General features: G+C 43.4%; 1 protein-coding gene across 2 annotated transcripts in view; it reads right to left on the reverse strand.

The window, feature by feature from the left end:
• Positions 1 to 21,002, reverse strand: part of CD151 (CD151 molecule (Raph blood group)) — a 38,824-nt gene extending 17,822 nt beyond the window's left edge. Inside the window, exons 1-3 of one of the 2 annotated variants that reach the window (XM_079985295.1) lie at positions 20,848 to 21,002; positions 1,101 to 1,213; positions 368 to 559 (exon numbers count right to left, since the gene is read on the reverse strand). In XM_079985295.1, the coding sequence (XP_079841421.1) occupies positions 368 to 559; positions 1,101 to 1,184 (276 nt within the window). In that variant the 5' untranslated portion in view covers positions 1,185 to 1,213; positions 20,848 to 21,002. The remainder of the gene's footprint in view (positions 1 to 367; positions 560 to 1,100; positions 1,214 to 20,847) is intronic. The other variant, XM_079985294.1, reaches the window with a different exon arrangement.
• Between the last annotated feature and the right edge of the window lie 4,060 nt (positions 21,003 to 25,062).

Genomic DNA, 25,062 nt, shown 5'->3' on the forward strand with positions numbered 1-25,062 from the left:
GAGGAAGATGCCTTACACAAGTCTAGCCATGCCTCTGAACACTAGTTGCTGGAAACTGCAGGTGGGCAGAACGCTCTTGAGCTTAGGTCCCACTTGTGGGCTTCCCAGAAGCATCTGGCTGGGATGCTGGGCTTGATGGACCACTGGCCTGATCCAACAGGGGTTATGTTCACTGGTCCATCTAGTTCAGTATTGCAGACACTGGCTGGCAGTAGCTTCCCAAGGGCTGAATTGGTGGTGGGTCTCCCCACTCAAACATTTCTCTCTTTCTGTCTTAACCCCTGTTTCCCTGCTACAGTTTACCATGGCTCTCCGTGTCGATCCCTGCCTACACTGAGTTCTTCCCACTTGTTCAAAGAGCACTCACCACTCTCAGGAGGCTCCGCTGCTCCCTGAATGTAGCACAGCAGCCCAAGATGCCGGTGATCATGACCACAACACCTGCCACCACCAGGATGTAGGCTGTTGCCATGTACGTATTGGACTGCAGGAGGCTTATGTAATCACTCTTTTCAGCCAGGGTCCAGATGCCCACTGCCATCACGGCTCCACCTGCCAGCTTAAGAGAGAAAGGAAGATAATGAGTCATCAGTGGTGGTTCACCAAGATCTGATTCAGGGTCCCTTGGCCTGCTGATCTCAATGAGGATCTAAGTTCAAGTGAAGCACCTTTTCACTCTTATCCTTGCCTATCACACTGCTTCGAAGATTTCTAATGGTCACTTTTGATGGAAGCTATGGGAAGAGTAGAATAAAGAAAGGCCTATCTATGTGTAGAGGGCCTCCAGCCCTCCTGGAACTTACCACTTCAGAAGGGAATCTGGGGATAACCCAGTGGAATGCTCCCCTATGGCTATGCCATCAACACCCCATCTTCAGAAAGCTATCAGGGAGAAGTTCTAACCTAGCACTCAATGTTGCTGTGCTTTTTGTGAAATAAAGGAGCAGCTAGAAGCTAAGCTCCAACTATCTGCTAATTTTGGCTGCTCTCTTTAAATCACGCAGAAGAGCATTAAAAGTCTATCCTAATCGCCCCATTGCTCCAGGATACTCCCAAATTCACAGCACAAATCAGCAAAATTGCTAAAGCTGGCTCCTTACCCAGAAAAAGAAGTTGAAGATGAAGAGGAGATATTTGAGACAGATGGTCCCACATGTTTCCTTGTTTTCAGAGTAGTCACGCATTGTCGCAATTCAGCAGGGCTGTGGAAAAGCTTCAAGAAAAGGGAAGACTTCTGTTAGAAAACCTTTTCCCCTTTTGACACCCAATGTGCAACTGTCAACCAGCTTTCTTCTGTATTCAACCACCACTCTTAACAGGCATTGCCAAGATATAACTTAAGAAACACATAAGGGGGAAAAACATGGCTGGTAATACTGCAAGCCCACCCTGTCAGTTCCAGGACAGGTCAATGGAAGCTGCTTTGTACCCAGTCAAACCACTGGTCCATCTGTTGTCTACACTGATCAGAAGTGGGTCTCCAGGGAATGACCCTGGAGGAACCTTCTGCATGCAAAACAGATGCTTTACCACTCAGCTACAGCCCTTTCCCTACTATTACTCCTGGTGTTAAGATCACTATGTGCCAGGGCACATCTCCACCAATCTATGGCCCCCTGCTGATACTATGTGGTCATATGGCCAAAAGGCTTCTTTAAGGTAGACTGGGTTCAGGCTATCCAAAATTTCATAAGCCAGAAATGGGGAAACCTCTTGTCTTCCTGATGTTGTTGGACTACAACTCCCCTCAACCCTGACAACTGGCCATGCTGGCCAGGGCTGATGGGAGTCCAGAGACATCCAGAGAGCCACAGCACCCACCCACCCATCCCTGTTATAAGCTTTCACTAGCACCTGGGATTGTGCTGGAAAACCACAAAAACCCAGAGCACAGGCATATGAGAAATCATCTTGCTCAGGTTCCCCTAATGGTGCAGAGCTAGAAACAGCAGTCCACTCCTGGATTTCATGTGCAGTTAAGTATTTGGTGCAGAGAAATTTTCCCTTTTTCCCTCCCTCACATGATTCGGAAGCTATGTGACCTCCTCAGGAATTGGTACATGATACTGGGGGCAGGAGGAGATTCCCAGAATGGGAATGTTTCCATGTCTGAGCCATCTCAGTCTGTCCCTTTTACCCAATTATGCAAGGAAAGTTTTATTCTTTTTCTCTTAGGATATGTGACAGCATAGCTGGCAGCAAGCAGGGTTCACAAGCGAAGGGGAGAGGCTGAGAGATGACAGCATACATCCAAGATAGTAAAAGGAAGAGAACAACAAGGCTCCTTCCTTGGCTTCCTGACAGCCCAGTCTTCAGGAGAAATTACCGCACAGCTCTGCCAAAACATAAAAAGGAGCTTCAGAGGCATCCATTTGTCCTCAAAGATCCCACTCTCATCCACTGCTCCCCCCCACCCGCTCGGGATATACTGCTTGTATAAGATGAGAGATTTACTGTCCCCAGGACAAAAAACAAAATCCTTTTGTTTATCTATAGATAGAACAGATTATATCAACAATTGAAACAGACATACGTGCTACAAAAATAAACTGGCTTTGCTGTCATGATCCCCCCCCCAAAAAAAAAAACCAGGATCCTAGAAACTACAGTTTTCCCTGTCTGGCACTTTGACTGGCTTTCATGTTCTGCTGCTTGCTCATGGTCCAGCTCTACCCCACCTCTGTTTGGATGATCAGAAACATGTTCATCCTCACCCTGTAGGGATGATTCATCCTGAAATGGACACCTTCCCATTTCCGTGGGCTTCCCCCCAAGGGTTTGTTAAAGAAATGCTCTGCAACCTTTCTGATGTTAAGCACCAGGCATCTGGTTCCATTCTGGTTCAAGCAGAGGATCAGTGGTACAGGCCCAGCTTATCCCAAAACATTCCCCAATGCCCCAAACACCTTAATCTTTCTCCCTGTGTAACCATCTCATCTACACATAGAGACAGCTCAGTTTCACTTAACCAACTCACCCTGCACATGGAACAGGGTGGCATTTCAGAGAAAGCTAACAACTCAGAGGTTGTGGTTTTCAATGTTACCTTCCAGTTCTGCACAATTACAGTTCTCCTTCTCACTGGTGCATACCTGCTCACACAAACACTGACTTTCTCCTCTGCACAATCTAACAGGCTATCTAAACTATGGGTGGCATCTATAACCTTCATCTCAGCAGGCAAGTTGCCATCCGGTCTACAAACCTGTCACAAACCCAACTCTTCATGGATACAATTATGATCAAATTGCCCCCTACTCCCTGAAGGTACATACGCAGTGCAAGGATGACTTCCATTACCTTCATACAGTTTGGATAAATGCACGTCCCAGTCCCAGAAGGATGCTAAATTTCCGCTCATAATGCTAGAAACCCAGGGTCATTCAGTGAAGCTGAATGGTGATGGATTTAGCACAGATCAACACACATTTGATGGTCACCAACTTGGATGGCCTTTGAAGGGGATTAGATAAATTCACTGAGGATAAGACTATCAATGGCTGCAAGTAGTGATGCCTGTATATTACATCCAGTACCAGAGACAGTAAATCTCTGAAAACCAGCTTCTGGGAACACAAGAGGGAAACTGCTATGGTGGTGAGTGTCCTGTTTCTACACTTCCAATTGGCATCTAGTTGGCTACTGTTGAGAAACAGAATGTTAGGCTAGATAGGCCTGTGGCTCTTCTTGTGGTTAGCAGGAGAAATGGCTGCGGGTTCAGCCCTGATAGAAGTTTTCTATTAAGCAAAAAGTTCCAGGCGCCGCAACCTTTCCGCACAGGGCAGTTGTTTCATCTCCTTGGATCCTTTTGGTTGCCCTTTTTCTGAATGAGAGCCTACCTCTCCTCTCCCCTGTAGAATGCTGGTAAGGATTGCAATTTGCTGGGCTGATTCCAGATCAGTGCAGCAGAGGCCACATCTATGATGAGATGTACCATCATAGTGCATGAATCAGTTCTTTCAACCCTTGTATGGACATGTTACAGCTGGAAGAAGTTGGAAGCGTCATGTTAACTATGGAACAGGACACCCAAAAGTAAATGCCTACCAGCTGCTTCAAAGTATTATATTTCCATTTTAAAGCTGCACTCAACTGCACATTAACCATGTTCTCATATTTTCTCTCCCAGTGAGGGACAGCATTCAGCTATGCATGACTCTGATCCAACATGCTTAAAATATATGGGTAGCTTGACTAGACTTCTGTGTGTACATAATAAACAGAATTTGAAGTTTCTGGGTTCTGATTAATGCTCATTGAACTGGTCTATTGGCCAATGTGCATTATCACATGTTCTTCCACGAAGCTCTTAAAGCTACATGGGATCTTGTTAGTCCCATCCCCATCTTCCACGAGTTGCATAGCACTGCTAGTAAAGCAAGCAAGATTGTGAAGAAGTGCTAAAAGAGGGCTCTCCCATCAATTTTAGTGCTGTAGTCAGAGAACAGCAGGAGGTTTATGAAGCATGCTGATTTATGGAGGATGGATGGCCAGTGAGTCATAGAACAATCATTGCTGTCTCCACTGGCCCTGGCCAGGAATAGCATCCCACTGAACAACGAGACTGTTCTTGCATTTAAATCAGCAACCCAAGGAAAGTACTACTGGAAATTAAACAATCTATACAGACCATCCCACTTAACTGCTAGCATATTCTTTTCATTTCCATCAAGAAGAACGAATCAGTCTTTTCTACAGTGCTCTGGAAATGCGAAGTCAACACAACTCACAGGAACAGACTATCTAGCGCCAAAGCTGAATATATGCTGCACTAAAATTCCCGCCCCATAATTCTGTCTTCCAGTATGCTGCATTCCATTCCAAGGAAATCTGGGTTCTGCAACCTATGTGAATTAGGCAAATCCAGCAAGTGATCATATTGCTTATTCTGCTTTTGCAAAACAAAACAAAACAAAACCCTCACCCCACTAATTGGAAAACTTGCTCAGTCCCACCCCTCAAACTTCTTTGATTCAACATGTCTGCCTATACATTTTCACAATGGTGGGGGCTAGAAATTTCTCTTTAAAACAAGGGGAGTTGGAAAGGTGGGGTTTTGAGGGTGTGCTCTTATTTGCACTCAATAGAAATGTACTAGCCTACATTTGCAGAGCACACAAAATCCTTCACTGCACTCATAGTGTTGATCCAATCAAGGGCAAAGTTCAGGAAACTACTGCAAGTCCCCACTTATCAGAAGAAAGGAGGCAAAGATCCCTTTAGCTTTATGCACATTGCCTCAGTCTGAGCACATGAGATTGCAAGTTTAAAGCCACCCAAGGCATTATTTCCCCTTTCAATCAAGCCTAGCCCCGCCCCATCCCTGCCACGCCTTAATTCACATAGCATTGCTTCACTGTGCACACAAACCTGACTTCAAACATGAAGTGTAAAGCTGAAGAAAAAAATGGGATGAGGACTGGCACCATTTCTTTTTGCTTTTAACTTGTTATTAGCTTGATATGATTTTATTGTTTGGTTTTATGTTTTTATATTGTTGCAAACATTTTTCTGATACAGCACTATATAAATATTTTAATAAATAATCATTCTGTGCCTGCAACTTTAGACTTGCAGGAAAAAGGAATCACAGAGTTGAGAGATCACAAAGGCCAGCAAACCCAACCGCATGCCAAGACATAGATGCCCACACATCAACCTACCGCTACAAAACCTCACTAGTGTGCCCAGACAAGCAGAGGCCAATGAAACTCCACGGCAGTGTTTAGATTTGGGGTGCTCTTCGGTTCCACCCCTCTTTCTAAACAGCCTGTGTTTCATTCTAAGACATTCTGTTCTCATTCACCATGAGTTATTGGCTGCACAAGACCATGCAAAGTGTAACATGCAGAATTCTCTGGAGCTGTTTATACACATCTCAAGATGTTCTTTATTAGCAAGACTAGAAAGATCCTGCAGGCAATGTCATCTTGTTACTTACAAATGCATACACAGAGAAGGGAATTATCGCAGTTCCTCATGCTCACCATCAGCTTTCCTGCTAATGAAAGCAGGCATGTAAGTCATTTGGGGTCCTCATTCACCAGCTAAGCAAGGAAAAGGAATCAGAAAGGGAGTGAGATGCCCTTCTAAGTTCCTCCCAAAGCTCCCCTCTTCCCCTGGCATAGAAAAAGATCACGTTTGGTAAGTTAAAGTAGGATTTACAAACTCTTCAAAGGTCAGGTTCATGTGCTTTTCCATATATCAGCCAGAAAACACAGGCAGTAAAACTTAGCTTGGTTATAGTGGTGAAAGTATAAATTATTGGGATAGGAATAGAAGAATGGCTTGGAGCAAACAGCTCGTATCACGCTCCATGCTGAGCTTCTCAGGTAGACCGAAGGGGAAGGGGGGGGGGAGAAAATTGACCTAGCTAAGCCTGGCAGGACAGCTCACTCTATGGTATTAACCCCTTCATGTGCTAATTAGACTGGAGCATGTTGGTTCTAAGAGGCTGGTTATCCCACAAGATCTACCGCTGGATTCCAATCTACCTTTTGTCCACTCATTTATACAGCAAATTTGCATACACATGTATTTTTAAGCATCTTTTAAAACTCACAATGAACATTAGGCATGGACAAGTGAGATAGAAGAAGAAGTGGATTGGAAGAAGTGACTGGAAGAAGAAGTGATTCTTCCAAGCCACATAAACAAAGCCTGTTACAAGGGTAGGGCCCAGCCCTCTCTCAACTGCTCTAACTCTCCAGTCACATACATTACACCCACTTTGGGGGCTCCTCCCCAAGTAATGTCAAGCATGCATATGCTCTGCAAAGCCATTTGCTCACACAATCATATAATTACAGACTATACACATCTATTGAGTCACACACATGTTGCCAGATACACTTGTCTCAACCTGTACAGGAACAAAGAAAGTAGGTCCCGAAGCTATTTCTGCTTTAACCTATCCTGCGTTTAGATCTAAACACTAAACAGGACCTTAGGAAACAAAGGCCAAGCAATCCTTACATTTCAACGGAAACATAAGTCAACAAATATAGCACAAACTGAGCATTACCAACCCAAAAAGTGAAAGCTCTTTTTCGGGGGGGGGGGGCAGAGGCTGCCTGCACATTCAGTCTGTGTTATATTTGTTTTTGGCAAGGGTGTCAATGTTTTGTCTGGTTTTCTTTTTGAGGGAAAGCATCACCATTTTTTCCTCTGTGAAATGGGTATTTTGTGATGCCAACAGCAATTTCTTCAATTTCAAATGTGTTTCTGTGCCCAAAAAGGTTTCACGTTGTGTGTGAACCTGACCAAAGGCTTAAAACTATGGTTGAAGGAGAAATAAGGTTGCCATATTTCAAAAAAATTAGACATAAAAGTTGTTGAGCTATTTTGGATTGCATTAGGCATATCGTGCAATAAATATTTCTACTTAGGGTTGCCATACATCCAGATTTTCCCAGACATTTTGCCAATTTCTACCCAGACACTGCTTCCAACTGCAGTATTCCAGGTATGTCCAGGAAATTCCAGACATATGGCAACCCTAAGTAGAAATATTTATTGCAAGATATGCCTAATGCATTCCAGTGTATAACTTTATTGGAGGGTGTTTTTAAAAAAGATAGCAGGACAAGTAAGTCAACAGAATGTTAAAGAAAATATTTCTTCATCTATTCATCATATTCTTAGCTTACCTTATAGGCAGCTCAAGCATAATATAACCCTTTAAAACAGCAATTTCAAGAACATCAAACCCCAACAAAATTGGTTAAAACAACAAACTAACCAATTTAATCATTCTCTGTACAGCACCCATGATCTCAAAAAAACATAGTAACAAGCCACAATAATAAATAACAATTCTAAAAAATGTGTTTACCCCTGGTCCCTGGACTTCTTTTGAATAGTAACATTTAAAAATCCTTAATAAAAATGTTAGGTAACTGTTAGTCAAGTCTTGAAGCATGCATAAGGTCATATATTTATGATGAGCACTCTGCAAATTCTGTATGACTAAGAAAGTGTCTACATCAGATAACAACAGACAAAAATAACTGTTTGCAAAGACAATAGACATGTGGTTCTAAAACCCTTAAGTATCTCCACAGAGTTAAAAACAAAGCTGATAGCAGCTCTACTCATGGACTAATATGCAGGGATGTTTAAAAATAAGCCTGCACACTTACCAACAAACAAAAGCCACAAACCACTCTTCCTTGCTCTCAAATACAGTACAAGACTAACTCATGAAAACATTATCAGAGCTTGCCTTTTAACCCATGACGGCTTTGTAAACTATTTGAATGAGCCAACAGGGAGGTGGAGGAAAAGGTCATGGAAATCTGCCCTCAATCAGAAGACCATGATTTCCCTCCCACCCAAAGAAAGTAAGATTTGCCCACATTTCTCTCACTTAGACTTTACTGTCCCTGTTTTCTACAGAGATTTCTTGAGAGATCCATAGAAAGCAAACAGTTGCCAAAGACTCCTGGTTATTATAATCTTTATCCCACAATTAATCTGTTCATCTTTAAGATACCATTAGACTTTTTGGTTGGTTTTTTTAAACTCTGCCAAACTGCATCTGATGACATTAGGAAGTTTGCCTGAACAAGGTCTGCATGACTTGCTCTATGAAGAGCAAACATGTTCTCTGCAGATTTAAGACCAAATATTTGGGGAAAGACTTCTGCCATTGACAGGCACAAACCTGAACCCATCTAAATAAATTCCTCTATTATCAAGACACTTGTGGGAAAGAAAGGAACCTCAGACTCAAGCCACCTGATTTTTATATGGCTTCCAATGCCTAAAATGCATGGTTCCTAGACAGCTTAACTGAATATTAAACAGTTTGGAAAGCAAACACACACACAAGCCCGACCAATCTTATAGCAGCTTGGGAGAAATACACACTGAGCGAGGAGGAACTTTTCACATTTGTTATCCCTATGTTGCAATAGGAGCCATTCATGTGTACACACTATACCTTTAAAATGCATTTCCCCCCTCAAAGAATTCTGGGCTGTAAAGTTTACATCTCATGGAGTTACCATTCCCATTAACAAACTACAGTGCCCAGAATTCTTTGAGGCAGAAAATGTGCTTCAAATGTGCTTTAAACGTATAGTGTGTCTGTAGTTGGAGTAAAATTACAGGGCTTTGGTTGAAAGAAATTGCCAGGGAATCATCCTGTTCCTTGGGAGTGCTGTGGTTGCCACCAATTGTCTTCTAGAAATATAGGAAGTGACCATTGGCTCATTTGGCTCAGCACTGGCAACTGGCATCAGCTCTCCAGGATTTAATGGAGGGCTCCTTCTGTATGCTCTACCACCGAGCTATGGCTCTGGTCTCTGTGTTATCACTGGAGGCCTCAGATGTGGCCCTGGGTCTTCCAGTTGCTGATCTCTATTTTAAACCCACAGCTAAGGAAAAATGCATTTGGTCAGTAAAAAGGATTTTATTTCACAATCTGCAGAGTTTAAGGAGAATTACCTCTGGCCTCAACCAAGCATATTTTAGGGAACTGTTTATCTAATGACAAAGCCTGTGTGTGTGTGTGTGTGTGTGTGTAGAGAGAGAGAGAGGGAGAGAGAGAGAAGATCCTCTGTGTATTCAATAATATCATCTTACAGAGAGTGCTATAGAATCCTCAAGAGAGACAGTTGGCTCCGTTGTGCTTATATTGGGAAGTCAGCCTCCAAGACAGCTCTCTGAGGGGGTGATTGATGGAAACACCACTGCATAGAACATCATCATCTTAAATAAAGCTCCTTTCATTCTAAAAGTACTTTGCACCATTGATTTACAGAAGCCACTTCAACAGTTATTGAGATGAGAAGAACAATAAAAAAGGACTAGCGTCTTTCAGTGAAGTGTCAAGAATGAGGCTCAGGAACACAACCCTTTTCGATTTGGACTAACTTTGCTAAACCCAGCCTCACTCCAGTCACTTTCACAAGGAAAGCTAATTTCTTGCACCTGAAGCCCTACTGCAGGACTACTGTGTGTTGCTGCTGGGTAGGGAGGAAAGACAATATCAGACCACCGATTTTAGGAAGAGAGTTAAAAACAAGCTGAAATAACCTGCTGTGCATTCTGATGCAAAATGACTGTGAAAGTCAGGATATAAATTTGCATGAATTGGCAATTTCTCCCCTTCCCTCAAGCCTAATTGCCTTGGGATGGAGTGGGGAGATTTTCTGTAGTGAGGGAAAGAGAAGTGAGAGGAAGAGGAGGGGGAGAAAGAAGAGGGGGGGGCCTTTTGCTCTGGCCCTGCCCACTTTGAGCTTCAGCCCCGCCCACCCTGACTCCAGCCCTGCCCCCCTTGCCCCCAGGGAATGAAGGCTTCAACATTTCCCTAGAAGCAAAGTAAATACTGTGACAAAATAAAGGGCACTAATGATTATGCACTTATACAGACAGGAGTGACTTGTGGACAACTTCTGCTCTCCTTGTGTGATGCCTCTTCTAAAATAGTCAGCTTGAGAGCAGAAGTTGTCCACAAATCCCTCCTGTCTGTTTTAAGTGCATAATCATTAGTGCCCTTTATTTTGTCACAGAATTGGCTGGTTAAGAGGAAAACCGAGGAAGTGAGTCACACAACTTAGGCCTGAGCAAAAGATTAGTCTATAAATACTTCTTGAAGATACTGACAAATGGAAGGAAACAGATGATAAAGGGAGGAGATTCACTGATAAACGGACACCTCAGAAAAATGCACACTGATGAAGAGAAATCTTGGGCATAAGAAAACTGATGGTGGACGAGTAAAGAGGCAAGAGTTCTAGAAATAAGATAGTGACTCATAACCAAAACAGGGAGACATGTAATTGTTGCTTAATACACAGGATTCTGATTATGTGATTAGGAATGTATTGACAGGGATGGAGATTTTCTTGCTAGAGTTTATGAGGACATAGCTTTCATATTCCCACCTCTTTAGGGTTGAGGTGGCTGGTGACCATGAACAGGGCCTTCTTACTTTTCACATCCCACCTTTGGAATTCACTTCCCAAAGAAACAGAGTTAGCACGTCTCCACTCTCATTTATATGGCAAGCATATTAAAAACATTTCTCTTGGGCATTTTCCTAAAGATTGCTGCCTCTAAATTGCTCCCTTTCTCTGATGTAGTCTTGGTGTAATTGGCTCCATTGGCTTTTTTAAATGCATTTTTAAAAAAATAAGTCAACTTTTAAACATGATTTGATAGTTTTACACGAGCCACCTTAATAATTTAATAATAATAATAATTTATTATTTATACCCCACCCATCTGGCTTTGTTTCCCAAGCCACTCTGGGCGGCTTCCAACAGAAGATTAAAAATACATTACAACATCAGTCATTAAAAACATCCCTAAACAGGGCTGCCTTCAGATGTCTTCTAATCGTCAGGTAGTTGTTTATTTCCTTGACATCTGATGGGAGGGTGTTCCTCAGGGTGGGCGCCACTACCGAGAAGGGCCTCTGCCTGGTACCCTGTAACTTCGCTTCTCGCAGTGAGGGAACCGCCAGAAGGCCCTCGGCGCTGGACCTCAGCATCTGGGTTGAACAATGGGGGTGGAGACACTCCTTGACATCAAATGATGTAAAGGCAACATAGGTGCCAACTATAGGAGGCCCAGGAGGCCCGGAGGCTCTGATGCAACTTCCGGTACAAACCGGAAGTCACGTTGGGAGGTCTCGCGAGGACTCGGGCATGATCTCCAAGGCCCCACAAGGCCTGGGCCCCAAGTTGGTGCCCGTGAAAGTCAAGATATAAATATATTAAATAAATGTAGCAGAACCTGCTGGAAATGAGCTGCCTGGGTCCACCAATCCACGCTGGCAGAGATGGGAGCCCTTGCTTTTTAACAAGAGGAACATTTAGCACACACCAAGAGCAGGAATACACATTATCAAGAGCCGTGAAACCAGTGATTTACCATAATCTGAATGGACCAGAAATGGATGCAAATGTAATTCCAGGATGTGCCACTAACTTGCAGCAGAGCCAGGGACCACTTTTTCAGCCACATTTCTGTTCCTTTCTTACAGCAAGCCGTGGACAGATTTGCACAAGTTTCCCTGCCTTCCATTTTGAAATCCAAGCACATTTGTCACTATTAATAAATAGAAAGCCTCATTCCTATCCTTTCCAGAGGAAGGGAAGGGGACTGCTCAGAGTGGGGGGTGCAGTATACTGCATTGTCCAAAACCACGGCTGTAATTCCATGCACACTTACTTTGGAGTAAACACTACTAAAATGAGTGGAACTTACTGTATTTTTTGCACCATAACACTCACTTTTTTCCTCCTAGAAAGTAAGGGGAAATGTCTGTGCGTGTTATGGAGGAAATGCCTACGGATGGCATGCCTACGGATTTTCCTCCTCTAAAAACTACGTGCGTGTTGTGGTCGGGTGCGTGTGATAGAGCGAAAAATACGGTACTTCTGAATAAAGATGCATCAGTGCCAGTGAGAGGATGGTTCTCAGTCAAGCTCCCCTCCCCGCTCTGTTGCTACAACAGCCATAACCACCAACTAAACCAGATCCTGAAATTAATCCTCCGGGGAACCAAAATTAACAGTGCTTGTTGCTAAAAACACAAGTGCTTCCCTCTCCCTATATTCCCCACCTTCCCAGCGCCACATAGTTTTGAGAGGACCCAGCAAAATTGTTGCTCGGCTGCTTTGAAGAGCTCTCTGTATACATCAGAGGGAAATCAATGGGCAGTCCATCAACAAAAAGACAAGGGCGGTTTAAAAAGGCAGTTTATTGGCAAGCCAGATGCCAATGCTGGAGGGAAGGCACAGCAGCACCTAAACTCTGCAACAAAACTGTGGAAAGCACATTTCTCTGAATGTGGAACTGACACAGTCAGCCCAGTTCCAGTTCCCACAGCAAATCCTCTACACACCAGAGGTTTTCAACCTTTCTGAGTCCACGGCTCCCTTGACCAACTACTTTCTTTCTGCGGCACCCCTGTGAGGCTCAGAAGCCCTGTTATGTCACCCCTTGTCTGCAGAGCTAGCAGCATTTCACCCCTTTTTGAACACCCTTCCTCGTGGAATATTCTCTCAGCCTCTTCTCCTGTCTCCTTGGGTGTCCTTGGGCAGCCACTGCTCCCCCGTGCTCCAAAAAGATGTGCCTCCTCATGATGCTGCCCCACAGGGACCGGGGCAGAGGATGCCCTCAGGCTCAGTGGCCCAACAGAGACTGGCCAAAGGTGAACATGAAGCAGCAGTGGTGGCAGCAGGGCTGCCACAACGAACAGCTGTGCAAGCCTTTAGAAGGCAGAAACTCAAGAGGGCATCAAAAGAGGGAGGGAAAGAAAGAAGGATAGAGGCCAGTGTTGACTGTGGCACCCCTGACCATCATTCAAGGCACCCTAGGGTACCACGGCACACTGGTTGAAAAACACTGCTCTACACTACAGCATGGCTGGCTTATCCGTCGCCCTCAGGATGTTGCTGAACTATAAAGCCCATCACCTCTGACCACTGGGCCATGCTGGTCAGGTTTGATAGGAATGTCAGTCCAGCAATATCTGGAGGACTAATTAGCCACCTCTGCTCCACCACAAAGGTAGTGGAAGCACTCCCACAAAGGGATCAGTACACAGTTTACCGCACTGTTAAAATGCTTATACACAGTGCCTATCAAAGTGAATGCAGCTAAATGGCTCTTTTCTTTTCTTTTCTTTCTTGTTTTAAGCAGCAGGGTTCTAAATAATTTCACATAAAAGAAGCACTTGCGTTGTTCCCTTTGTTTTCAGCTGACATCTATCTATTGAACACAAAAGCAGTGCAGTGACTGAACAGACACTATACATTGGATGCACAGAGGTTTCATAGCAGGAACTACTGCAGGCAGCTAGAGCTTTTCCATATCATCACATTTCTCCACAAAAGAAGCATACAGCTGTTTCTTTTTTACTTGTGCAGGATCCTGCCCTCATTTTCCCAGTAATTTGAAACAGAATACCTTATATGTTTAAAATGCCACACTTTGTGGACAGACCATGTCTATCATCATACTGAATGCAATTGCACAAGTCATAGGTGCCCACTGGACACGGTCTTCTGCAACACAAATGGGGAATAAGTGACACAACTATCCCTCTCTCAAGCCTCTGCACTATCTGCCACCTTAAAAAATGCTTTCGAGACTGAGAAAGAACATGGTCATCTTTCTCTTCATCCACTTCCCAGCTACCCCCATGCCTCTGAAATGGGACAGGTGAACTGTATTTGAACCGAAACACAGGAATTTATTTCACAAAGACGAAAATAAGACTGCTCTGAGAGCTACTGGGTCTTATAAGAGGAATAAGGATCTTTGCTCTCCACTGAGAATGAATGAATATACAATCAAATACAGCTAGCTGTATTTGGCAGTAACCAGCTGCATCAAATGTTAGACATACTCAAAGCAGGCACACTGAAATTAATGGGTTTAGGTTAAGAACCCACCGAAATTAAAGGCAATAATGGAGTGTGACAAATATTGGATACAACCTACCGGTAATTCTTTTTTTACTTCCAATAATATACTTTCAATAAATGTCTTAAGTTTTACCAAAGCAGACTCATTTAAATTATAAAATCATAAAATGTTTCAATAGACAACCAAACATGATGAACACTATCTTCCATTTTCTTCCAGAAATCACCAGAGGGCATAATGCATAAGACTGATATCTGACACCCAGCACCTCTAACCATCAATATGCTTGGGTTCTGCAAGGTGATATATAATCATATACACTTATGTTGACTATCCCTCAGAATCAAAGAAACAGGCTGAAAAAGGTAAATTGACTGCTTATTATAAACAACAACCCCTTTCCTATATGTCTTTATAGTGTCAAAAGGTAATGCTATAGTTATTGGTCACAGGCAGAATAATTTACCCTGGTTTCTGTTACTAAGTGGAAACAAGAATCAATTCCTTTCCTGTTTTTTGAAAAAACAAAACAAAATATTGAGGCAACACAATGCTGCTGCATCCCAGGGTAAAGTTTCCTGCTTGGCATGTAGGTTTAAATGCAGGGACTCTTAACAGCCACCACTGCAGGTGGGGAAATATGTGGGGAATGATTTCTACCTTCCCTACCCAGTTTATTCCTGGATGAACAGAACTTGTAAGAATATGGATTTTCCTTGCAATGTCTTTGAACCGGACAGTGCTTTGCTCCACCCTGGTCCTGTTTACTCCCACACCACGCTGAGCTAAGCCAAAGTTTGGCTTAACACAGGGGTGGGGAACTTTTCTCAGTCCAAGGCCTGCATTCCATTCTGGAGAACCTTCCGAGTAATAATAATAATAATAATAATAATAATAATAATAATGCCAGTGGCAGGCAGTGAGAACGGAGGCAAAAGCAGGCAGAGCACTTAGTGTAAATTTTATCTTTGCACAGTAGGCCAATTTCTACACACACACACAACCTCCTCTGTCCTCCATCCAGCAAGAAAAATACATTACAGTGGTACCTCGGTTCTTGAACTTAATCCATTCCAGGAGTCCGTTCAACTCCTGAAACCGTGTGCCAACCAAGGCGCAGCTTCCGATTGGCTGCAGGAGCTTCCTGCACTCAAGCAAAAGCCGCGTCAGACATTTGGCTTCCGAAAAATGCTCGCAAACCAGAACACTTACTTCTGGGTTTGCGGGGTTCGGGAGCCGATTTGTTTGGGAGCCAAGCCGTTTGAGTAACAAGGTACCACTCTATCAGAGTTCAAGATTATATTTTAAAAGATGTTTTTCTAGCCCTGGCAGGTGGGAGGGAAGGTAAGTGGTGGGTTTTGGTGCAAAAGAAGCAGGAACAAGTAGCCAAGAGACGCTTTGCCACATGTTGACTGAGGGGATGGGCTTGGGGTCTAGCAGTAGGCCATAGATTTAAGGTTCATATTACCACTGGGAACTGTGGGCCTTTTTCCCAGCATGCAATGTTGAACTGTCTCTGCTACACTGGCTTCTCTTTAGCCATCTGTGTGGCCAGTAGCAAAGTCCAGCCTGCCCCGCAGGAGTGGCTCCTCTCAAACTGGAATTAATACTGGCTTTGTTTTCATTGCAGGAGGCCCATATGCTATTTTAGGGCAACTTCCAGCACTCTCTGTGGGAGCTGTACTCAGCAGTCCTAGGGCAGCATGTTTCCTTTAGGAACAAAAGGAAATAATGTTCCTGGGTCAGAGGACATGGTTTTTGAGAGGATGGGCAGAGGGGGGAAGCACATTTCATGGAACAAGGCTGGTTTAAGCTGCGAAGTGTTGTGGAACAGATTGCATGGGATAGCAAATTCCAGAGGGAACCCAACTTCCCTTACACACACACACACACACACACACACACACGTGTGTGTCATTTAAAGAAAAATCAGTTTGGGTTCTTGGACATTTTCATGTCTAAATGGATAAATAAAAAATGAGCCTTGCACTGCTGCAGAGACAAGTGTGAGGGCCTGCTCCTGTGATTCCCCATTGCTAACACTATGAGCACCCCAAGGATGCAACTTGGCAAATGGCATGCTAGAAATGCTGGCACGAGGTGTGTGTTTACTCCATCAAGAATCTCGTTCTGTTATACAACCTTCAGAGCAGGGGATGGAAAATCAGCTATGTTTCTTTTAAACACATGTTTTCTTTGCCAAAAGCAATTACATATTCAAAGTGAAGGCAGCTAGAATTTTAACATGGCAGGCAGTCTTTTTCTTGTGAAAACCTATTGAATTTATTCCAAGTTTGTTTGCTTTTAAACCCACTGACATAGTCCATGCCTACTTACATTGATTTCCCACGACCCCATTAATTTTTAACTAAGTTTAATGTGAGCAAATGAAAGGCTGACAACATCACGGCAGGTTTTGAATTTTGATGACTGGCGGCGTATCCTGAAATCCAAGCAAAGTTCAGGGCCCCACTGTGGTAAATACTTGCTTTCTAGTCTTGAGCTTCTTGCTGCCTGCTACCCCTGCCTTCAGTCAGACCCTCCCACCTAAGCCAGTCTAAAGTAAATGCTTAAAGAAGCTTGGTCACAATGTGTGTCCAGCCTATAAATCGCCATTCAACTATAGTGACTCAGAATCACCTGCAGCCAACCAGACATTTTTAATATATAAATGGGAAGAGAGTATGCCCTTTATATTCTTTCAGCCTATCAATTGCCACTAACAAAGGCATAAAGGGGAGGGTACAAGCAAATAGTAAAAGTATGTTTAAGCTAATTTGCACATTTGAGATATATGCCTTTTAGTACAGTGGTACCTCGGGTTACATACGCTTCAGGTTACAGACTCCGCTAACCCAGAAATATTACCTCGGGTTAAGAACTTTGCTTCAGGATGAGAACAGAAATCGTGCAGCGGCACAGCGGCAGCAGGAGACCCCATTAGCTAAAGTGGTGCTTCAGGTTAAGAACAGTTTCAGGTTAAGAATGGACCTCCGGAACGAATTAAGTACTTAACCCAAGGTACCACTGTATTTGGAATCTCCACACTTTCTTCCATTGCCACAAGAGGCTGAATCCACAGAGGTAAGGAACTGAGAATGGCATAAAATGGGAAGACTACAGAAGTGAACCTAAAAAGATGAGGACCTGAGAATGAGAGATGAACTCCTTTAGTTGGCCCACCCACTAACACTTGGGACAAAGCCTCCAGGTCAGCAAGGTGCACACATTCCCAGTCTAGGAAAATGTGCTCTCCATGTATCCACATTTCAACCTGGGGAATGGTCCAAGTTAGGTCTAGACCAGCTGCAATCCTATGTATATTTACACAAGAGCAGGTTCCTCTGAAATAAGTTGGGGCCTACTTTGTAGAAAAAGATTGTAGCTTAATAACTAATCAGTTAGGCTTGCTTCAACCCAGTAAACGTGATAGGTTCAGGCCACAGCTAACTCTGCATGGCACCAAGGCTACACATAGACTAGCTCTCCTAAACTCACAGAGGAAGCCTGTGCCACCCAAAGCAAGATGATGTGTCTAACCTTTAAAAATAAATAAAACAGTGTTATTCTTTCACAACCTCTTTCACAAAGAGATGTATGTTTTGGTCCGGAAATTAACATGCTCTCCAGACATCTCTCACCTTAGAACCCTTGCTGCAATGCAAGACCCAGAATCTGATTCATTACAGTATTTCACTCCAAACTCAGGTAAACTTGACTTTCTTATGGCCTGCATTGTTTAAAAAATGGACTTTGCTCCTTTAAGGCTCAGTTCCAGCCCTTGACAGTCAATGCCAGGAAATTCCACTGCAGCCTGCAGCTTTTTGCCTTTGTTTGTTCTAAGATCCTAGATACAGTTGCCCAGAACTGCCTACAGGTCCAACTGCCCTTTGCAGTCCTCTCTTCTTTTTTCATTTTCCCCTCACAGTTGCCTGAGCCACACCATTTGCCCCTTTCCCTGCTAGGCCACAACCCTCTCCTTTCCTCCATCATGGCCTGCACACACATACAAACACGCAGATAAACACATACCCTCCTCAGTCAACTGAGGAACGAAACAAATAATACAATCGCAAGAAGCATATGCCCTGCCCCACCCCAGACCGTGCAAGATTGTACAATCCATTAGATAATTAAGAGGTGCAGCTTCTTAGATGCCCTAGCTAGCCTGGCACTGTGGTGTAATGCAGCACTTCAAGAAAAAGCTCCTTTTACTATAATGTCTTCCCATTACTGAGGAGGAAGGGTGTGTCTGCAAAAATAAAAGGAAACAGCATTAGCGGCTTCTGCAGCCCAAAGGGGGTTCTCAAAGGCCTGTATCAGGGGAGGTCACTCGCCAGACACTGTTGGATTACAATGTCCATCATTCTCAGGCATCAGTTGGGGCTGATGGAAGTTGGGAGCCCAACATCTGAAGGGTTGCAGATTCCCCAACTTTGTTCTATACCATTCACATTTACAGTTCTTAAGAAAATGTAGTGAAATATAGTTCCCAGAAAAATCATGGGAGGATGTGAACAAGTGCTTTATCATGGCCTGCTTCGCTGCTACATGTGTAGGGGCAACCTGCATCACACCTCAGAAAAGATGCATATGAACTATTTCTGCATTTGTCTCACCACAGAGGAAGAAATGCAAGTATCTTCTCCCCACGTTATGGTGGTAATATGGCTCACTCATGCTTCCTCATCATTTGCATAACTGCCTTCAGAAGTCAAGAGTAGTCAGACAGGTGCAGAGTTAAAACAGAGGCAGATCGCATGGAGCCCCTGCAAAGTTTTCTTGCATGTTCAATACTGAACTTAAATTGCTGGTGATGGGTTCTGAAACAAAACTTTCGTCCCCAAGAATCACTTCAAGATAAAGGGCCTTATGCAATCCCTACTGTAATCCAGTAAATCACACTGAATAGTAAAATGTATTAGATTTTTTAAAATCTGACATTTCATGTACATTTTAATTTTTTTGAAAAAAGTTAGACAGCAAATGAAATGATGCATTAAACAGATTTAAAAGTAGCATAGAGAGCCATCTCTCTGGAATACATATTCATTTATTTTCTGCCCTGCTATGTACTCTACTCCAACTGGTTTTTCAGTCTTGAAGCTCTTGCCAAATGTGCATATATATGGTGGGCAATGATGGGTGAAGTCTCTGAAATCTCTCATCTGTACTCAATGTTATTCCACCCAAGCAAAATCATTTCCAGCTGACTGTTTGCCCCAACCTTGTTGACCTAAGTAAGGCTTGGATTCCCAATGGTTGAGCCCTTAATCCAGGCACTGGATGAACCAAAAACCCCACAGCTCAGGAAATGAACTCTTTGAAGGTGTGCCTACACAGTTAAGCCTAAAGTCCAGATAGCAAAAACTTCCCTCAGAAGCCATATGCTTTTAGACTGTTTCCCACATTTTCTTCACTATTATCACAGCTATCCAGAAAGAGGAAGGGTCCAGATTAGGCAGATTGAAACAGATTGTGTTGCAGAATCCTGCTGTACAAAAGTTCATTCTTTTCAAATGTTTTCCCTTAACTGCTGTGATGGCCAGGATGTAGGCAGAAAGCTTTTTTTGATTTTAAACAGAAAGAAAACATTTAAGTGTATATAAGCCAACTGTATCCTTTAGGTTTCATGCTAAAGAAACATCAAGATACTAGTCAGAATTTTTAGTCAGAAATGTTTGGGTTCCTTAGTTAGCATTTCCAGCTTGCCCTTTTAATCTTGCGGCTCGTTCTGTTTTTGTTTCACTGCATTTATAAATGGTTGTCACACTTTCTGCACTCCACACCCTTGGATTCGCATGATGAAGGGGTGGTTAAGAAAAAATGTTATGAAATAAACGGAAAAAATGCGGTCTTGAGAGAGGAATTTGAGCCACCCATGCGTTTCAAAGCAAAAGGAACTCTACCCTCTGCTCTCTCCCCCTCACACACCAAGTTCGAGCTCACTCCCTCGGAGATCAAAACAACATTCACCTTCGTGGGCCTCGTACCTTCTTCTCCCCACGCCGCCCTTTCCAAGCCTGACCCCAACCGAGGGGCCCCTTTCGCGCTCCTGCACCGCCCACCCTCCTCCTCCTCCTAGAAGCAAAAGGCATCTTGGCTTCCCAAGACCTGCGCAAAGAGGAAGAGAAGTCTCCCATCCCTCGCACTCTCACCCAAGCCGCTTTCACTAACTTTGCGGGCCTCGCGCGCCCACATTTGCTCCCCTCCTCCTCGCTCAACTCCAGGAAGATTCAAACCTGCCCAAACAACCTTGCAAAAGCAAGCGCGCTTTCATTGCTTCAAGGCCAGAGCGCGAGGGTTGCCTTTGTTGCCGCTCCAGGTGGATGGATTTCGGCCGCCGCCCGCCTCCCCTCCCCTCTTTCTGGCCACTTGCTTGCTTTCCTTCCCTTACACGCAAGCAACCTCGTGCGCGCACGATCCAACAAACCCCCGGGCCCCAGAGCCGGCGCAGACCTTTTTCCTCGCGATGACGGTGGTCTTCTCTGTTCTCGGCGAGAATCCGTTTCCAGACAGCGCGGCGAGCGAGAATGCAAAGCAAGCGGCTACTACTCCGCAGACCCCTCCCAGTTCTCGGCCCCTGCGGCTAATGGAATATTTTTAACTGTTTGAATAAACTCTGATCTTTCTCGGCGACGAGTCTGGGACGCCTAGCGGGAGAAGGCGATCATTGCCCTTCAGTTAGGCGGGGCAGAGAAAGTTTGAATCCTAGTCCTAGCGACTGTTCTGAATGGAGGCGGATTATTCCTATACTGGATTCTCTAAGGGCATGGCTATGTCGATTATTTTTTAAATTGCTTTCTAAACCCACCTCTTTAGGGTGCATATACCCTCCCAAGGTGAGTTACAGCACCTCACATGAAACACAACATTTAAATTCTAACATTTAAAATAGCAGTAAAAACATTAAAGCAGACAAAAAAAATATGTGGCAAAACCATAAAATCACACAAATGCTCACTGGAATTCATGTGGAACAGAAGGGATGGTACCTTTATTTTAAATTACTAGAGGCTGCAATCCCATGCAGCTTTAAGGCACATTTCGAAGAGGTTGGACCAAAGTTGGTAAATTCTTTGATCTGCAAAATTGCGCCAGGCAATCACCATTGATTACTAGTACAGTAAAATATGCAAGTCTTAAATCATATATTGTTTGAGGACTACAATTAATCTTCCTTGTGGTGCTTTTGTTGCTGCAGGTATGTATTTTCTCAGCACATAAACCACACCATTTTGTCCATGGTAAAATGCAACTTCTGTTTCCCTTTCTATCAGGATCCTGCCCACTGTGATAAATATGCTTACGCATGTGTGTATGGTCCGGTTTGTACACTCAACAGAGTCAATTGGCAAAGCTTTTCCTGAATTGAGACACTTGTGAGTTTCTTCTATAAAGTTGCAATCACAAAGTGGCTAACACCTTCCAAAGTTTTATACAGTACTCTTCAACCAACTACAACAAAGATTCCTGAGGCACCTTAAAACTAGCACATTTCACATAAGCTTTCACGAAGTAGAAGAGTTTTCTCCATCAGATGTTGGAGTCAAATGGCAATGGAATGCAAAAAGTACACTCTGTAACAAGAGCTTGAGATAAGCAAATCAGGCTTCACAGTAGCAGGAGCAGAAAACCATTGTCACTATTCAGACCCAAATGAATAGAACGGAACTTCTTGATAAGTTATAATTCAGCAATTTCACATTGGATCCTCCTTTCAAAGTTTAATTTCTTTGTGGGAGGCCATCTTAAGGATAGTAGCAGTGTGTCCTGACAGGTTGAAATATTTGCCTACTGGTTTCTAAATATTGCCATTTCTGATGTCATATTTTTGTTTAGGAGACTTAGAGTGCACCTATAGTACCTTTGATGTATTGTATGTTCAATCCCCCCCAGAGTCTTAAGCAGAATTGTGCGTAAAATGTACTTAAAATACATTTTACATATTTTTGGTACCATTTCCCCATAGACTCTAAGAAGCGAATCTATCTTAAAATATGTAAAATACACGTGCAAAAAATTCCCACTGAGAGTGACAGCACATCATCAAGACTCCCTGTGAGATTTGCTGTGCTGATTTCAACAGGCGCTGCAGTAGGCGCCCCAAAGCAGTAGTGAGTCACTGTTTTCTTAATGTTCACATTTCTTTCTTTTTTTTAAAAAAAATCACAGTTGTAATCGGAAACACCTGGAAGGCACCAGGTTAGGGAAGAATAAGCAACTAACTGTGGAAGCGCCGTAATTTTGGGTGAATTAATACACATGCACATTCCAGCACTTGCTTCATTTTAGTCCTTAATCCTCTGGCTTCCAGCAACAGATGATCTACTGGTATAAGTTTGTTGTAATAAATCACTAATGACTATTGAGCCTATGTATTTGTCTCACTGACTCCCCTACTTCAATACAGTGTCTCCTATAACAATACTGTCGGGCACTAGGCATGACGGGATGTGATAGTCATAGAAAAAACATTTCCCCTGCTAAAAGCATCTCTTTTTAGAATTGGAAGTGAGTCATCATTTTCCTATTTAATATTGTCCAGAGGGAATGTATTTTCAGTGCATTATTGTAAATAAAGCCTGAGCGCCAAACTGGATATGACTTAAATGCCTCTGCTTGGAATGGAAAAGTTCAGTTGATCAAAATTCACTGAACTAATTCAAAAGTCTCTGAACTAAACCTGAAAGTACTTCCCATAATTGCTAAGTGATCTAAATATGAATTAGATGCATTCTGGGGTAGAACTTAGAACGATTTTTAGTTCATTTTCCAATTTATTCTCTCCTCCCCCTGACAGGAGGCCCAGCCTCTTAGCTTTCTTCCTTTCTTTTTTAAAGGAAGTCAGTCTGATATCTGTCAGTATCTAACTGGCAACATCTAAATCTATCTATAGTGCTTAGTTTTAGTTTAATTTAAATGCCATTTCCCCACCATGGACTGTTCCCAATTTGTAATGTTGCATACACACCTTAAAATCAACACTTGATTTTGCAGTTATCAGTTATGAAAATGTTTTATGTGACCCAGGATTAACAACCTTTTGTGTGCTATCAGTCCTACCATTAGGCAAATTGAGGCGATCACCTCAGGAAGCAGATTTTGAGTGTCACAAAAAGGGCAGAAAAACATATTTTTTATTTTTTGTTATTGTGTTGTTACTCCCAGGGAAAGGCATTTGAGGGATTTTCTTCCTCTGGTGCAAAAATATGCTGGTAAGTCTTGGGTGCTACTACACACCTTGACTCAGGGTGAGCATGGTGCTTACTGTTCTGCCTCAGGCAGCAAAATGTCTTACACCAGCCCTGGTTGTTAAATGCGCCATCTCTACTGACAGTGAAAGAGGAGAGATCGAATCTATGTGAGGTAATTCTTATGCTAATTGGGTGTAACACTTCCTTTTTTGGAAGCAATGAAAGAGTCAGGAGGGGTGGGGGACACATTACCTGTACTGAGAGTCACAAATTCCATTTCCCTTAGTGCCAGGCTTCCAAACACCTGACAGAATTATTTGAAGTGGGGGGGGGGGAGGAACATGCCTCACCCTTGTACAGTACAGCTGCTTGACTCAGAAAGCTTTTGGTCTACCTCAGAGCTCCTTAGGAAATGTAAGAACAACGCTGGACCAACTTCACAGGAATCTGAGTCATTTCTGAGGGAAAACTGAAACTCTTTTTTTACATGGCAAATCAAAGGAGCAGCTTCTGCTTTCACCTCCACTCCTCCCCCCCACCACCACCTCCAACCTCCGCAATGCATGCGACACATTTACAAACAGGGCAGATTTGAGGAAATATCTTAAAACCAAGACTGAAATGTTAATAGCTAATGCTCTAAGTAACTTTCCCAAATATAAAGCTCAGCTACAAGTGATAGGGTTGTTGTTTTTTAAAGAGAGCTTTCCCAGCACTTATACTCTAGGTGCATGAAATACTTCAGTCTGCACTGGTTCCTGCCAGTTCATGACTGACATGGATCAGCCTGGGCTGTGAAGATTGTATTGCTGGGATCCTCTTCTGCATTGTATTTTTTATATGGTTGATTATTACAGGGATAGGAAACCTAACAAATGGGGTGCAAATGCTTCTTTATTAGACACCTGCTTCTTCAGGACACGCACCCCAAGTGTTCTTGCTTCCTTCCCGGACTCTGCATTCATCATCTGAGGCCCTTCTTCATATACCTTCGCCACATGAGGGTGGCAACATGAGAACAGGAGCCCTTGTACTAATAGGACAACGTGGCTGGGTACAACTCATGTGCTCTCCTTCACGTGGGTAGTGAGGGTGCCATCACTGTCATTAGCCTGGGTGGGCACAATCAAGGGTGCCAACTTGAATAAAATATGGGGGAGGGGCACAGGTAAGCCCAGCCCTGCATAATCACATGACATGAGGCACGCAAACCATTTGAATGGCAATGCCCATCAACCGGGGGGGGGCAACCTCCTCAAATATTTTATTGGGGGGGCAAAGACCCATTGGCCCCTAGCAGTTGGCTCCCATGGGTACAATATACTAAAAAAAACCTCTGTCCTTCCTTGGACACTCTAGTGGGGCCTGCTGTGTGAAGAAATTGCACATGTATTGGGCTTTAAGCTATTTCTACGCTGCCTTGATTTTTATTTAAAAGAAGGGCAGGATAAACTTGATGCCATACATAAAAGTAGGC

The sequence above is a fragment of the Podarcis cretensis genome, assembly GCF_951804945.1.
Source record: "Podarcis cretensis genome assembly, chromosome: 1".
Taxonomy (NCBI): domain Eukaryota; kingdom Metazoa; phylum Chordata; class Lepidosauria; order Squamata; family Lacertidae; genus Podarcis; species Podarcis cretensis.